This window comes from Triticum urartu, chromosome 7A (assembly GCF_056163025.1).
Source record: "Triticum urartu cultivar PI428250 chromosome 7A, HENAU_Tu73, whole genome shotgun sequence".
In the NCBI taxonomy this organism is placed as follows: Eukaryota; Viridiplantae; Streptophyta; class Magnoliopsida; order Poales; family Poaceae; genus Triticum; species Triticum urartu.
In genome coordinates this window covers 559,751,972-559,768,093 of record NC_141879.1, presented here as the reverse complement: position 1 = coordinate 559,768,093, position 16,122 = coordinate 559,751,972, and the positions used below count along the sequence as shown (strand labels likewise).

Below are 16,122 nucleotides of genomic sequence, written 5' to 3'. Positions count from 1 at the left end.
TTTATGAAATAAAATCAACTATTGCTTAGCATTTTAATTGTTGGGAGGATACAATTCCTATTCATATTTGTCCTGCTATTTCAAGTTAACAAAAGCTTATCATTGTCACATAATGGAAACGTCACGGATTATATACATCCTACGAGGTTTGTACGCCCCTATGTTATCTAGGGTAATTTAATATTTTATCTAACAAACATTCCTTTAAGCCATGTCAATATGTAGAGGCTTCGTCTCAGCCTACGTTAACATTGATGCCATATTTTTATCATGTGAGGCGTGAAGGCTTGTTGACTAGCTTGCGTGGCTTGAGGAAGTAGGTTTGACATTCTTCTCGGTTGGTGCCTGGTAGAAGAAAACCAACTACGCCATGCTAACGCTGGAGTGTCTCTTTCGGATGGAGAAGGAGATCCGGGTGAGGCATGCCACCCGGATCGCAGCAGGCCCGCCTCCGGACTCGCAGAGCCGGAGGAGGAGGATGGGGAAGCACCAACCGGAGCTCATGGAAGGGACGGACAAGGAGCGGGGGCGGTGTTGGTTCCGGGCTTCACCAAGGAGGAGGCCATGACGGAGTTTATGGTCGCCCAAGCGGTGGAGATGGTGGAGTAGGCAGCCATCCTGGAGTCCATCCAAGATGAGGCGTACGTGGAGTCCAACCGACACTTCATCCGGCAAGAACAGGCTGAGGCCGGCGCACTTTTCGATGAGATGGAAACAAAGGCCCAGGCGAAGGGGGAGGAGGAGCCGGAGACACGTCTGCCGCCCATGTACCCAGAGCTTGGCTCGAAGATAGTGGACATCTCCGATGATAATGAGTAGCGTAATCGAGGATTAGATGATCTACATACTATGTAGATGCTTTCTTTGTATTGTTTGTATGATTTTAAGATTTCGTATATGAGGTGTTTGGATGCAGAGAGATATTTGAGAAGTGTCGGGCGTTTGAGGGTTGTAGTTGTGTCTAGATGCTCTTTGGTGGCAGTTGTTGATGGCAAAGACCGTAGGCTAACTACATTTATAGAGCGGCATGGACAAGGAAGCCCTAAATTTTGTTTTCCAAAATGAAGGCTGAAGATTATTCTAATTGATTAGTTTTTTCAGAAAAAGATAAAAAGTGTCATCCAGTCAATTAACCAAAAACAGTGGCCGCAAAAAAAACGAAAAACAGTGGCATGCGCTTGTTGAGCGGCCCACCCAAAGTCAGTGTGAGCTGGACTGGACGGTGCTAGTGCTCGCTAAAGATCCTACTCGTGTTTTTTTTTCGTTGGCCTACTCGTGTTATCAATCCTGACCAATGTGGGACGGACAGGTGGCTTGATTGAGCGACTGGTTGCGGTCTGACCCGATCATATACGGACCGTGCATGAGATTTGTTTTCAGTTAAATTTCTACACAAGTTAGTGCTGGGCTCCGTGACCACCCACCACGTGCCAATTTTCCAGCACACGCACACGGACACCTCAAATCCTCGAGGTGTGCTATCATTGCATAGATATACATGCAATGCAAATGATCGTATCTTGGTGTACAGTTGGTCCACGCGCAATCGCAACCAATACTCCAATGATAAACTCGTGTGGGACGTTACCAAGGCCATCCGAGTTTTGTGCACACGTAGGCCACCTTCAAAATTTCGTCTACACGTATGTCAGCTTCCAAACAAGCAGACTCAGTGTACTGTACTCTCTCCGTTCCAAAATAAGTGCCTAAAATCTAAAAAGTGCATACGCACTATTTGGTTGAATGGAGCGACCGCGTTTCGCATGCATGTGGTTGTTAATTTTTTTCGTAATGCATGTGGTTGTTAGCATTAAACGTGTTCACGCTGATTACTCCATTCAAAACTGAACACAACCATGCATATTCATTTCGAAGTTTTAAATTTTAAAAAGGCATATCTTTCAAACCGTGCGTCGGAATTCAGATCCGTTTTCACTGTTGAAACTCTTGCAACGAGATCTTTAAAACTAGATCTCGCATGAGTATGTTTCGACGAAGTTTTTTTTATGCCAACTTTAGTGCTATATGGTGTAACTTTAGTACTGTATTGTGCAACTTTAGTACTACATCGTGCAACTTTTTGTAAAACCAGTTTTTGGATCTGCGTGATTCAACTTCCTATGAGACTGCAGTCTAGCAACCATGACAACTTTGATGTTTAGTTGGCAGGACGCCAGGACTATTGGCATACACATATGCTCATTTGGCGCGACAATATAGTCTAGTTGCACACACATTGATATTTAGTTGGCACGACTAGTTACACACACATGTACTTAGTTGACACGGCAATGTAGTCTAGTTGCACACATATGATGTTTAGTTGGCAGGATTATTGACACACATATATTCATTTGACGCGGCAATGTAGTCTAGTTGCAGACACATTGATGTTTAGTTGGCAGGACTATTGGCACACACATATGCTCAGTTGGCGCAACATTGTAGTCCAGTTGCGCACACATTGATGTTTAGTTGACAGAAAGACTAGTTCGTTTAAATATCCCCATGCGGGATCTACTTTTGAAGAACACGTCGCGAGAGTTTCAACGATGAAAACGGATCTAAATTTCGACACGCGGTTTAAAAGATATGTCTTTTATAATTTTAAAAACCAAAAATTAATGTACTAGAAACGAACATGGGACAGGCATCCATCACGTGAGAAAAGACCACATAAAAAAATTAATTAGCAGTGTCCTTTTTAGCATTTTTAAATTACAGTATTTTTGCTCTTTTTAATATATGGCAATGACTAAACGTCTGATTAGGGGCCGGCCGCTGGCGAGCGGCACCGAGCGCCCGGCCGCCGGTTAGACCGGTCCAAATAAGTAACTTAACTTTTTACTAACATTATATTAAAGTTAGTGCAAAGTCGAATCATTTAATTTGGTACGGAGAAAGTACTATACTAGAAAAAACTTGCTCGGAGACGCTCGCATGCATGAAAACAGAGGGACAAAATCTATTCTGAGGCCGGAAAGCCATGCAATCGTGCGCCTCGAATAACATTTCGGTATTCCTTTCCGGACAATTTTCCTGCCCCGTGAACTGCGCATCCGGAGAATCTCGATCATGTCGGCCCGCGGCTTGAAATGGTTTCCCCTGGAAACGGGTCATGGACTCATGGGTGGACGCAGAGGAGCCGGGGAATAAATTGGACAGGAACAGGCTTGACGCGCAAGGGTGGAAAAGGACCGTGGACGGAGAGGAAAGCCGGAAAAGAGTCTGGGTCACTGGGTCAGGGCATCCACTGGTCCAAAGGAGGTCGCTCACTCAACTCGGTCGGTGATCGGCAATTTTCCTTCTCAAAAGCTTTGCTTCCACTGACGGACTGACCGAATTCCACACCAGCGCAAAAAATGGCAGGGCGAGCAGCGGCTGGAGGTGACAGGAATGTTCTGCGTTCTGACCACCATGCCACCTTCGGAAGTTCTGCGTAGTGTTTTCCAGAAGATCGCACGTCACAGGCCGGTCAAAGTTTTCAGCTATATCTGTATGTCTGGTAGAAACTAGTGTGCGAAGTAGGTCAAACTCAGGCTAGGAAACCGCTTTGCTGTCCAAGTAGCGATCATTGATTTCACAAGCTGTGCTGGGCACGGCGCATCCGAGGAAGGACCCATTTGAGAGGGAATCGCACCAACCACTAGTTATTGAAGTCGATTTTGCACACATTTTTTAAACTCGGTTCAATCCAGATGCTCATATACATCACATATTTGTGTAATCCCTTGCAACTAGCTTTAACCCATCGTTTGATTCCGCTGACATGGTTCCTAATGTGTGGGTTCCGCTTGTAAGCGCAAACATGGCAAAACACACCAGCTCGCCAGCTAAAACCTTCAATATCGCTTGTTTTAGTTGCCAATTCATATTTTTTTGGGTTCAAAATGCAATATTTTAAAAATCTGATAAAGCATATGTACACCCATTGCTGTATGATAATTTACTTATTTGGATCATAGGCTTCGAAGATATTGAGTGTTTAGTTGGCTCATTAAAAATTTGTTTAAAATTCAAGGTTTTCACGAAATGGCAAAAACAAATCTATAAATCATAAATGTACCTAGTATTGATTCAAAATTATTTTTGGCTCTTTTTGACCACTGGTTTGGGGGATATTGGTAGCTTCGGTTGGCCGATTAGTGTGTCTTACTTCTTTGCCATGTCTGCACCTACAAGCGGAACTCACCTATTAGGAATTGTGTCGAGCATGGATAGTGTTGGGAAAATCCTGATGTTGTTAATATCGGTCACTATTGCAGCACGAACACGAACAATCTTCCTAATAAATAATGCTCCAATATATCTGGCACATGCCACTTTGTCAGTTTGTTTTGCAGCGTTCATATCTCTACTCCTATAAAAAAACTCAGTTGATGATGATAATGTATTTGTCATCCGTTATTTTTAATCATTAGATCTACATCTAACGACTATGAGATAAGTTGTGGCCATTTACAACAATACCCCTCTTTTCTGCTCCAATTTGCAGAAAACCCATTAGTATCTTAAAACCAACCACATCCCTTCCTCACGTCATCAAAATAGTCTGAAGAATATATTTTGAGTGAAACACAATATATTTTTAGTGATATATATACACAAAAGCTAGAGTGTTTTTTTTTAAGTTTGTGATCAAGTATCATTCTACTTTGGATCCGTTGCAACGCATGGACACATTGCCAGTCATGCATAAGTTATTGGTTAACATGCCATATCCCATAAGTAACGAAACTAAGAGCATCTCCAGCCGAGCCCCCAACACACCCTCCCCAAGCGATTTTTTCGCGCCGGCGCACAAAAATCGGCCCAGCCGCGCCCCAGAAGCCTAATTTTCGCCGGCCCAGGCTGAATTCAGCGCCGGCGAATCCAGGCCGAACCCGGCGCGCTAGGGGGCGCTCGGGGGCGCCGGGCGAAATGGTTTTGGTGCGAAAGAGCCGCGGGCCCGCCGAGTCAGCGACACTCGCTTCGTCGTCATGCGAACGCCTCGGTTTCCCGCGGGGAATCAATGCCAAGGCTGCCGCCGGTCAGCCTTCCATTGATTCCTCACGGGGAGGCTCTTCACGGACGGCGCGGTGCCGCCCCCCGCCCCGCGCACGCCTCCCCGGCGGCTATAAAAAGCGCTCCCCCCCCCCGCCCCGCGCACGCCTCCCCGGCGGCTATAAAAAGCGCTCCCCCCCCGCCCCGCGCACGCCTCCCCGGCGGCTATAAAAAGCGCTCCCCCCCCCCCGCCAACGGCCACATACGCCGTGCTCTCTGTCTCTCTCTCTGCCGCCGACTAATCTCTCTGTCTCTTTCTCCGCCGCCGACGAACCTCTCCTCTCTCCCAGCCCCATCCACGACAATGTGCGAGCGGTTCCCCGGCGACGGAGCGGCGGCCAACGGCTTCGGCCGCCGCTCGCTGCAAACGTAGGAGGCACACCTGCTTTTTCGAGGCCAACATTCCGGCGCCTCCAGACATGCGCGATGGGCCGACAGGATGGAGGCTCAGCGCCGGAGGCGTCCCCATCCCCCCGCCAGACGTCGTCGCGCGCCCCGATTACTTCGCCGGCGAGGTCGACCGCGTTCGGTCGTCGCTGACCGAGGAGCAGCGCGCCTCCCCGCAGTACGCCGCCGACAACCACGAGGCGTGGGCGGCGTACTTCCAGCGCCGTCAGGAGCAACGCCTCGCCTCCACCAACGGGGCACCGGTGGTGGCGGACGGCCGGTGGAACAGTGAGGGACGACGCTTGTGGTGGTCCGTCCCCGGCCGGACGCTCTGCGAGGTTCTCGCGCACCTCAAGGGCGGCAACAACCCGTCGCTCACATACCCTCGAGGACCGGCCGTCGCTCCGGTGCCCCGCCGCGGCGCCGGGCAATGGATGCCAAGGAGGTTTGTCTTCGGTTCGTCGTCCTCGTCCTGTTCCTCCTCCCACTTCTCTTCCCACTCCTCCGGCTCTCCGGCGGTGTTCGGCGTCAAGGCCGAGCCCGCAGCGGAGACCCCGCTCGGCCGGCATCGTCATCAACGAAGGCGGCGGCCGCGCCTCGTCCTCGGCTCCTCCCTGACTCGTCAAGCCGAAGACGAAGCCAGGGCTCCCCAGCGGCGTCAAGGAGGAGGCGCTCGACGACGAAGCGGCCCTCAAATGGGCGCGCGACGACTCAGTGTAGACGGAGAGGGAACGCCAGTGCGCCGTCCTCGCGCGGTTCGAAGCTCATCGCCGTGGCCGGGACGAGGGAGGCATCGTCGTCCTCGACGACAGCGACGACGATGACAACGACGCGTCGCCACCGCCTGTCCGCCATGGTGACGCCGGGCAGGGGTCCAACAGGGGCGACCGCGCCATCAAGAAGGAGAAGGCCGCCGCCGACAACGAGGACGGCGGCGACATCGGCGACTTTGCCGCGCTGGTCGAGTTCTTCGCCCCATAGATTAGTTTTTTAAAATAATTTATGTAAAATGCCGAACATGTTTAATATGAATATTAAGTTTACCAATTTTAGCCGAACTTTGCCAAACTTCGCCGAATTCAGCTTTTTAAAAATAAAAAAACGCGTCCAGGGCGACCCTGGGGCGAGCAGCTGGGAACCCGCTCGCCCCCGCGCCGATTTAACCGCCGGCTCGCCCCCAGGGGGCGCGTAAAATCGCCGCCTGGGGGGCCAACGGCTGGAGATGCTCTAAGCCAGCGAATCTTAGTTGTAGCGGTTGTCAGTTACATGACTTATTTTTTGCGGAAAGTCAGTTTCTATGACTAAGGGTCCATATTGCCGCATGTGACTGAAGAACAAGAATTGGAAAACTAAGAACTACAGTTCTCCTATGTTCCAAGTTCAATGATCAGAAAGCGAGCTGCGGCTCAGGCAGAACTATTGCTGAAGAAACTAGTTATGTCTAACTTTTCAAGTTAAATGGCAGCAAATCTTCAAAATCTGTCTGGAATCCAACAGCAGCTGGCAAAAGAAGTAGTACTACTCCAAGTCTCAAGTTTGTACAAATGAAGTCCAACTTCAAAGGAAGCATTCCCAAATCTTCAAAGTTCAGTGCTCCTAACTCTTATGTCTGCATCATGCAAATACTTGGACCAGCTGAAATTTCCAGTCTTCAGATAAGCTGATTAGCTAAGCTCTGACTTTTGTGGCATTTTTTCTTTGGCAAAGGCTAAGTTCTGACTAGAAATATCATATATAGGTAATGACAAAAAATAAGCCTACACTGCTGAAAACTTGACAACGACTAGCATTGGACAACATTCGTGGTGGATCCAAGTTTTACCATCAGGTTTGTAGCCTTCATACGTACAGATTACTTGCCATTAAATGATAGCAACCTTTCAAAATCTGCCGGGAACCCAAAGGGCCAAACCTAATAGCAGCTGGCACAACATGCAACAACACTAAGGTCCATCCAGATCTGATGTCCGCGCCATAGCGTTTGGTTGCAAGGGTGGCCAGGAATGGGTTGGGATCGTTCAAAAAATAGACATGTTTGGTTATAAAGCACTTGAATGGTTCCACTAAAAAAGAGAATATGCTCTAAAGATGCTGAACCATTCCATCCTAAGAAATCCGGCGAATCATATGGCCACCAATTGCATGCATGATCATGTGAGCATGAATGGTGGTCCCTTCTCAAATAATTAGCTCATCTTTTATATATAGCCAAACACATGAATTGAATGATTCCATTCTAAAAAAACTGGGTGGTCCAAACCCATTCATATGGCACCTTCAACCAAACGCATCAGACACAACCTGAAATGAAGCATTCCTAAATCTTCAAACTTCAGTCCGTAAATCCGATTAATGATTCCGACCTCAAACGAAGCATTCCCAAATCTGCAAAGTTCAGTACTCCTTACTCTTAAGTATGCATCATGAGCCACTGAGGAACAAGTGGGGATTCGACCTTCTAGAGTTCAATTCCCACTCTCAACCCATGAACAATATAAGTGCTAGGACGAGCTGAATTTTTCAGTCTTCAGACACGCTGATTAGTGAAGCTCTGATTTTTTTGGCAACAAAGAATAAGCCTACACTGCTGAAATTCTTTAACAATGACTAGCATTACACAATATTGTAGTGGGTCCGTAGCATCAGGGTCTGTAGCCTTCACATGCACAAATTACTTGCCATGCATGAACACTACGAATTTAACACACAAGTGAAAAATGTGCTATCAAAATGATAACACAAACCGTTAATTATGGTCTCGTAGCCCCAACTAGCCAACTAGTAAGCTCAAAAATTGACAAGCTAAATTAGGAGAAGTTCAATTAAAGCCACACATGAATGATAAGTTGCAAACATACTCCCTCCGTCCCAAAATAAGTTAAGTTGAGACACTTATTTTGGGACGGATGGAGTAGTTTAGATCGGCTACAAAACTTGAACCCTACACTACTTACACGTTTTCAAAGGCATAAACCTTGAGCTTTGAGCAGTAACTTGCACCCGTGCGAGTTGCCCCTCTCCCCTCCCGAGTCGCCCCCCGCGTGGGCGGCCGGGAGGCCCCCAGATCCCGATGGCCGGCCCTCCCCCACTCCTCCTCCTCCTCCCTGGCCGCCGCCCAAGGGTGCGGCCAGGCGAAGCCTGATCGTCGCCGGCAGCGGCGGGGACTCGGGCCCTCTCGCTCGCGTGGGGCTAGCGCGGGCCGGCGCCCTCGGACCGGAGCGTGGCGGCGGGCCGGACGCCACGACAGGTGGTGGCGGCGCGTCCGGATCTATGCCCAAGCGTGGGCCTTGATCGCTGGTCTGCCGTCGGCACGGTGGCGGGTGCAACTCGTCGGCAGCTGGGCAGATCCGCCGGGATTCTACCCTTGTCTGATCCTTGACAGCGCGGGCATCTCTGGGGAAACCCTAGATCTCCTTGGGATCGAGTGATGACGGCGATTTTGCGTCGTAGTCCCTCTTTAGGGCATCGTTTTGGAGTTTACTCAGGTTGAAGGGACCAGCAACGTCGGTGGCGCACGTCTGGTGGAGCAACTGCCGATGAAAATCGCGCCGACTACGGTCATGGCGGACGATGACGGCGTCTTAGATGCCGTTCCCTTGTCGAGGCATCGTCGTTGCAGTCTGCGTCATCAGGCTCGGGATGCTCCGAGGGAAACCCTAGATCTGGGTCTTCCGGATCGGACGATGATGGTGTTTTATCGCTTTCCCTCTTGGGGGCATCGTTTTGGAGCAAGTGATGGCTAGGGGGATGGTGGAGCGGTACTTCATCTCACACATTGATGGCGGCGGACATCAACGGCATGGCGTTGTGGAGGCTCGGCGTCCGATGCGCGGAGATGGACTCGTGCAGGAGGAGGTAGTTGTCTGGCGTCATGGTGACGTCGATGGCAGAGTGGTCAGACAAGGTAGAAGCCTCAATATAATCTGAAGACGGACCTGTGGAAGATGGCGGCGACGACACACGAGTGCGTCTGACCGGATTGTGCCCCAGACTCGATATGTGGCTCGGCTGGGGCTTCCGGCTTTTGATGTTAGGCTTAGGTGAGTGGTTTGGGTAGTGGCCCCGCTAGCATCCCTTCCTCATATGGATAGGAGTAGCGGCATATGTTGCCAAGATGGTGGATTCAGATATATTATTTGTAATACTTTGTAAGGTCCTCAAGAATAATCAATAAAGTGGCCGTATGCATCTCCCAGACGCAGAGGCCGGGGGTCATCCCCTTTTCTAAAAAAAAAACTTGAGCGCAAGAGTATTTTGGACTCTTAGCTAGGTAGCTACACTGATGTACTCCCTCCGTCCCATAATGTAAGATGTTTTTGCAAGATATGTTAGCTTGCAAAAACGTCTTATATTATGAGACGGAGGGAGTACAAAATATATATGGTGGCAAAAAAATATGCATTTCGCCCATGTCATGAGCAATTCAGCAGCCGTGCGAAGCAAAGCACTTCCTACAAACTTGATAGCCCGTCTAACCGTGCAGGTCATGCAGAGGCCGGTACGGTTTTCATGCTGATGATGTAGGGTCTACCTATAAAAATCAGTAATGCGCCGGGACATTGCCATCCTGCTGAGAGTTACCACCTTCGGCATCATTTTCGTATAAGATAGATTGCTTATTGAAGCGGTTGTCAATCTGTATTACTACTAAGCAGTAGGGTTCAGATTGGTGCAGAGACGAACTCACTCTGTATTATTCGGCCATCGACGTACCTTTGAGGGGAAGAGATGCTCTCCTGAAACCATCAACGTACCTGAGGACTTTGCTTCCTTGTTTTTCTCTTTATCTTTTCTTCTTTTTGGCTCTTCCCTGTCCTTTTCTTTCCTATTTAACTGAGTTGGGGTGCTTTGCCTGAACCCCTGTTGGGTTCACTGGCAGTATTATGTACTTCCTCCGTTCCAAACAGATATATTTTAGTTTTAGATACATCTATTTCTGCGACGAGTAATTTGAAACGGAGGGAGTACTGAACCTTGGAACATTGGTCCCTTTCCCTCTTCTAATATGAATTGGCCGAGCTCCTGCCGACTGCCGTTGCCCGACAAAAAAGAAAGAAAGATTGGTGCATGTGGCAGCATTTCAGGGGAGACGGAATGACCAAGAAAACATCGGCTATGTGTTAAGCTTCAAAAGCTGTCTGGGAATCCAAGAGACCAACCCGACGAACAACTGTTGATACGACACGCAACACAGGCAATTATAGGTAGCGTTCAGTCAAATCTGAGATGAAGCATTTCCCGATCTTCAAGCTTCAGCACTCTCAGGTTATGCATCTTGCAAGACGGACCAGTGCCAGCAGAAATGTTCAGGCTTTAGGCAAGATGATCAACTATAGATTCTAACTAGAACCATCATATAGAGGTAGCACCAATAGAACAAGCTTACATCGCTGAAAATGCATCATATATCTAGAAGCAACATCGCATTGCTGGGGTTGCAACTCTGTAAACGCACCCTATGTGGTAAGAATAGGGGGCAGGTGTTTGGATTTGATTCCGAGCACCGGAGCCGCAGTGTCGGGGAAGCACCTCGCACCGGGCAGCTCCGTAACCGTGCCATCCTTCGTCACGGCAACCGGGTAGGTGAGAAGGTGCCCGGGGAGGTCATCGTTCAGCTCGTCGCTGGCATAGAGGTCCCAGTACTTGTCAGCCATCTTGTTCACCCTCTGGACGCACTCCCGACTTCCCGGGTTGACGAAGTCGTTGTGCAGCATGCCGAGGTGCTCATACCACAGCGACATCCGGAAGCCATGGACCTGCCCTCTGGCAACCTGGCCTTTGGCGTTCAGGTGGTGCGGCTGGAATGCGCCCATAGCGATCTCCGAGTCCCTCCCCCCGTCCATTGATCGCTGGTTGATGTTGGCAGATCCGACGATGATGTACTCGTCGTCAACTGGAAATCAAGCAGACTAAATGTTAAAGACAAATTTGACTTCGACCACATGGGACATGTCCTGACAGTTTACAGTAGGATGAACGTTACAATATCAGGTATATTTGTCATGACAAAGCAGAGAACTGGAGTATGGAAACATGTTCAGTTGCAAAATGAATCAAGTAAGACATGGTGGTATATTAGAATTTTGATAACGACAATTAATTCTAATTATGCTTCAATGATAGAAATGTCATGTAAGTGCATATAATCCTTCTTTTCTAAAAAAAGGGTAAGTGCATATAAGATGTTAACGACCACAAGAACTTTCATGCGACTTGTGGAGTGGGGCATACCTATCATCATCTTGGAGTGAACATAGATCATAAACCGCCGAGCGTTCTGTGCCCTTTCATAGGCTGACCCAGGCAATGGACGATCAGCGGGTTCATACTCTCCGCTCCTCTTCACCTCCCTGTTCCCTAAGCAAAAGAAGGTGAGGTAATCCTTGGGGCTCGCATCGATCCCCTTCGCCTTAAGTGCGATGGAAATGTCATAGTACATCATGTCCATCGTCCTTCTCTGCCAATCTAATATTGCCTGCACAGATCCACCTTCAGGAGCACCTTCCGGCCACATTGGCACCACCACATAGACCACGAAATGCTCACCAGCCTCAATCTTGCTCACAATCTTCAGTGAAAGCTCTCTGGGAATCAGATGCAGCGCCTCGATTTCTTCCGGCCTTATGTCGCCGGCCTTCCACGCGAATGAACTGCCAAGGAAATACTGATTCTCGATGTAGATGAAGTGCTGTGCGCGGCGTATCGCGTGGATGTAGGCATCCTGGATGCTCCTGTCAAGGGTGTTGTTCTTGCCACTGACAAGGCCTGATCGAGCAGCTTGCTCAGGGGTGTTAGGAAAGCCGAAGCTCGCACCGCCGTCGATGGACCGGAACACCTGCACATTCCACGCCTCCTGGTCATCGGGGAACGTCACGGTCGACGGTGGTATGATCAGGTTTTCCAAGGCTCTCAGATCGACGAGGAGGTCATTGTCACCACCTTGCTTCCTCCACCTCTGCTCGAAGTTGTAGAGGATGTCCCACGCGGCCGGACCTTCGATCTTGGCATGGATGTCGTGCCATGGCTCCCTCGGCCCGCCCTTGGTGATGGACGTGTCGACAAAGTTGGGTTGGTGGAAGTCCTTGTGATGCGCCGTGTCCATCGTCCTGAACAGGGAGTGGAACTGCGTGTCGTAGCGACCGTCGCAGAGATCGAGGCCGCCGACGAAGCTGACGATGCGGCGGCGGCTCGAGCCGCCCCTCACCGGCATGTCGTGGTCGACCGCGATGATCTTCTGGTGGTGGCTGATCATGTAGGCAGTCTGCAAGCCCATGACGGCGCTTCTGCCAATGTCGGGGTTCCGCGGGCAGAGGACGCACTGCACGTCGGTGCCGCGGAAGTACTCCGCCGTCTCGGCGTCGTGCGTCCCCATGTACCCCCACGTCATGCCGAGGGACTCGACGGAGGTGCGGTCGTCCCAGACCAGCATGAGCACGCGCACGCCCTCGCTGGCCTTGCGCTTGAGGAGCTCGCCGAGGGTGGCGTCGCCGCCCGGGCGCGGCCGGGAGCCGTCCCGTATCAGCGTGATCTCGGTGTACACCGACCAGCCGGTGACGTATATCAGGTGGCGCGCGTCGCTGATGGCGTCGAACACGTCCTCCCAGCACCGGCCCTGCTGGTAGGTCCGGCCGCCGGAGAGCGGGATCCTGGGCGCGAACGCGTCCGGGGTGTGCGCGTCCTGGTACAGGGTGACCCTGCACCCGGGCCGCTGGGAGAAGAAGGTGTACGGCACGCCGGGGTGCCGCGCGCCGCCGAGGCCCGCGCCCCACTCGCGGGGGTTGGCGGCGACGTCGCAGAACCTGAGCCGCACGTGTATCGTGGGCCCGTGGTGGATCTTCTTCTTGCTCGGGTCGAGGACGTCGAGCCGGCGCTCGATCTCCCGTCCGCCGGCGTCGAGCAGCTCCCGGACGGGGAGGTAGGCGCGGCCGATGAGCGTGGCGCCGATGGGCTGCGCGGCCTTGACGGTGAATACGACGTCGGCGGCGAAGTGCGCGCAGTAGATGTGGAAGTCCTCGTACCAGCGCGGGTTCACCGGGTCGCCGGCGATGACCCGCGTCCGGCCGACGCGCGCCTTGCCGAGGTCGACGGTCGCGTACAGCTGCGTCGACCCCTTGCCGCGCCCGATCGTCTCCTCGAACCCCTCCACGAACTGCAACCAGACAAGATTCCTTACCAATCCGACAAGCTTCCTACGCATTCAAACGAACAAATCTACTACTAGCGGCCAACAGCAGACCGTAAAAATCGCATCTCCTTTCAGGAACCAAGAATTTCTGTTCCATCTACAAAATCCAAGAATTCCTCTACTGCCGGGCAAGATTTCAGATCTCCGGGCTCGAAGCGAGTGGGATATGATATTTTCTTCGTTTCTACTCTACGGACGGAATCTACTCTGCTTACACTCTGCCGTGGTTGCAGCAAGTAGAGGCAGGGAAGGAAGGGGAGTGACTGACCCTGCGGAAGATCTGGGGGGCGCCGCCGGTGGCGCGGTCGGGGTTGGTGAGGTTGTCGGCCTCCAGGATGGTGGCGTGGAGGGTGCCGTGCAGCAGCCGGTGAGCCATTGCTGCCGCGCCGTCTCACCTCACCTCCCAAGTCAGTCCCAAGAGAGCTTCAGACTGTCGACTATCGAGACGGACGAAACAATGCGCCAAGAAGGGCAGGCCAAGGAAAACCACAATGTCCACGTAACCTTACGGGCTAAGGCAAAGGGGTCTGACTCTGACCGTCCGTCCAATAGGAGAGAGAGATTGGAGTCTGAGAGATGGAGCAAAGTGGTGACCTTAAATGGGTCGAACCAGCAGGAAATTGCTGGAAGAAATTAATGGCGGGAGGAAACTAGCAATGCACGGAATTAATAGGCGCCGAAAATACATCGCGCCATTTTGGTTCTGTGATTAATGCCTTGTATTCTCGTAATATATTTACTCCAAACGAGAAAGACGAAGTGGGAGCAAAGGCGCGAGGGGCCAAAGCAGACGCGGCTGCCTGGCACTTTTGTGGAGCAGGGGTCACATGGCGTCAACGCTACAGATCGCAGAGCTCCAACGTGCGCGTACGATGAGAAAGAGTGGAGAAGATGCCATTGTCGTCCACGCGGAGCACGAGCGCGGCACTGAAGTACTCTACTACCATGCGCGCACTATCACTGTGGTTAGTGGGACAATGGGGTCCTTAGCCCATTGAGACTTACTCCTAACACTCCCATTATTTTTGAATTTATTTCAAGATGTCCGGCTGTTGAGCATGTATATCTAGCGGCTAGAATATCTTGTATTTACTTCCTAGCTTAGTGATATCTCCCGATCCTTTCCTGTATAGCGGATACGGTTGAGATCTCGTAGCCCTTATATCTATATATATGCCTACTGCATGATCAATGAGAATTATCAATACACACAATTAATTTTACATGGTGTCAGATACCGTTCCGATCCTCTGCTAAAAGCTTCCGCTTACCCTAGCCGCCGCCGCTCCCTCCTCCCCATGCCGCGCCTTCCCTCCTACTCGGAGTCGCGCCTCCCCTCCTCTGCCGCGCCGCCTCTCCCGCCGCGCCGCTCCTCCCGCTGCGCCGCCTCTCCCGCTGTGCCGCACCACCTAACCCTAGCCGCCGCCTCTCCTCCCCAGCCCCGCGCGCTGTCATGTCGTCCAACGCCTCCACCTACTCCAACCCATTCGCCGGGCAGGACCCCGCTGATATCCGCGACATCAACATCCACAAACGCGTCCCCGTCGTCCTCGATGCCACCGACTCCACGTACTTCGCGTAGAAGACATACTTTTCGCTGCTCTTCCGCGAGAACAATCTTGTGGATCATGTTGACGATACGTCGACTCCCGCGCCATGGTGAGCGACTCCGAGTGGACTGCGATCGACGCCACGCTCATCCGGTGGTTCTTCACCACCATCTCCAAGGACCTGTTTCACACGATCATGAGCGATGGTGATGACGCCCGCGCAGTGTGGGTCAAGCTCAACGGCCTCTTCACCGACAACAAGCTTCAGCGTCGCATTTTTCTGCAGCAGGAATTTTTTGACTGTCATCAGGATGACCAGTCTATCGATGACTATGGGCGTCGCCTGAAGACGTTGGCGGATGAACTCCGTGACATCGGCCCCAAGGTTGATGACGATCTCCTCCTCAGCACGCTCACCGCCGGCCTCAACAAGGACTTCAGCAACGCCGCCTTCAACCTCACCTTGATGCCGGAGCCCCCCTTCCCCAAGTTTGTGGCGTACTTGTGGTTGGAGGAGCGCCGAATAAAGGGGGTGAAGAAGCGTGTGCAGCACCACGCCCTCGCCGTCGGCACCCCGCCGCCACCCGCGCCCCGGCAGCAGCCCCCCGCTCCCCCGGGGTTCTTCCCCCTCCCGCCCGCGCCCCCGCCCCTCCCGCTGCCCCTCAGCTGCAGCCACAGGGTGGTGGCCGGCGCGACAACCGCTGCGGGGGCGGCGCAAGCAGCAGCTCGAGGCGCAAGGGGAGGCCCTCATCAGCAGCAGGCGACTCCACCGTGGACCTATGGCACCAATCCGTGGACGGGCGTCGCCCACGCATACTCGATGCCGGTTCCTTGGCCTCCCGCCCCGGGCATCCTTGGACCTCGTCCGGCGAGCTGTGTAACGCCCTCGATGCGGCTATATCTCCTACGTGTCGAAGCACGACTTAGAGGCATAACCGCATTGAAAGCAATGTCGCA

The 16,122-nt window shown here is 51.9% G+C and overlaps 1 protein-coding gene across 1 annotated transcript; it reads right to left on the bottom strand.

Moving 5' to 3' along the window:
• Nucleotides 1-10,652: 10,652 nt before the first annotated feature.
• Nucleotides 10,653-14,295, bottom strand: LOC125524988 (phospholipase D alpha 2). Its single transcript, XM_048690016.2, has 3 exons — nucleotides 13,884-14,295; nucleotides 11,662-13,579; nucleotides 10,653-11,323 (listed from the first exon to the last, which is right to left on the bottom strand). Exons 1-3 carry the CDS (start codon nucleotides 13,989-13,991, stop codon nucleotides 10,887-10,889), a joined length of 2,463 nt encoding a protein of 820 aa, XP_048545973.2. The 5' UTR covers nucleotides 13,992-14,295; the 3' UTR covers nucleotides 10,653-10,886.
• Nucleotides 14,296-16,122: the final 1,827 nt, after the last annotated feature.

Excerpts from the sequence above, each read along its gene's own strand:
- LOC125524988 (XM_048690016.2), bottom strand. The coding sequence starts at position 13,991 with ATGGCTCACCGGCTGCTGCACGGCACCCTCCACGCCACCATCCTGGAG. Across the intron at positions 13,580-13,883 it reads CCCCCCAGATCTTCCGCAGG|TTCGTGGAGGGGTTCGAGGA; the intron begins GTCAGTCACTCC and ends GTCTGGTTGCAG. Across the intron at positions 11,324-11,661 it reads TCACTCCAAGATGATGATAG|TTGACGACGAGTACATCATC; the intron begins GTATGCCCCACT and ends CTTGATTTCCAG.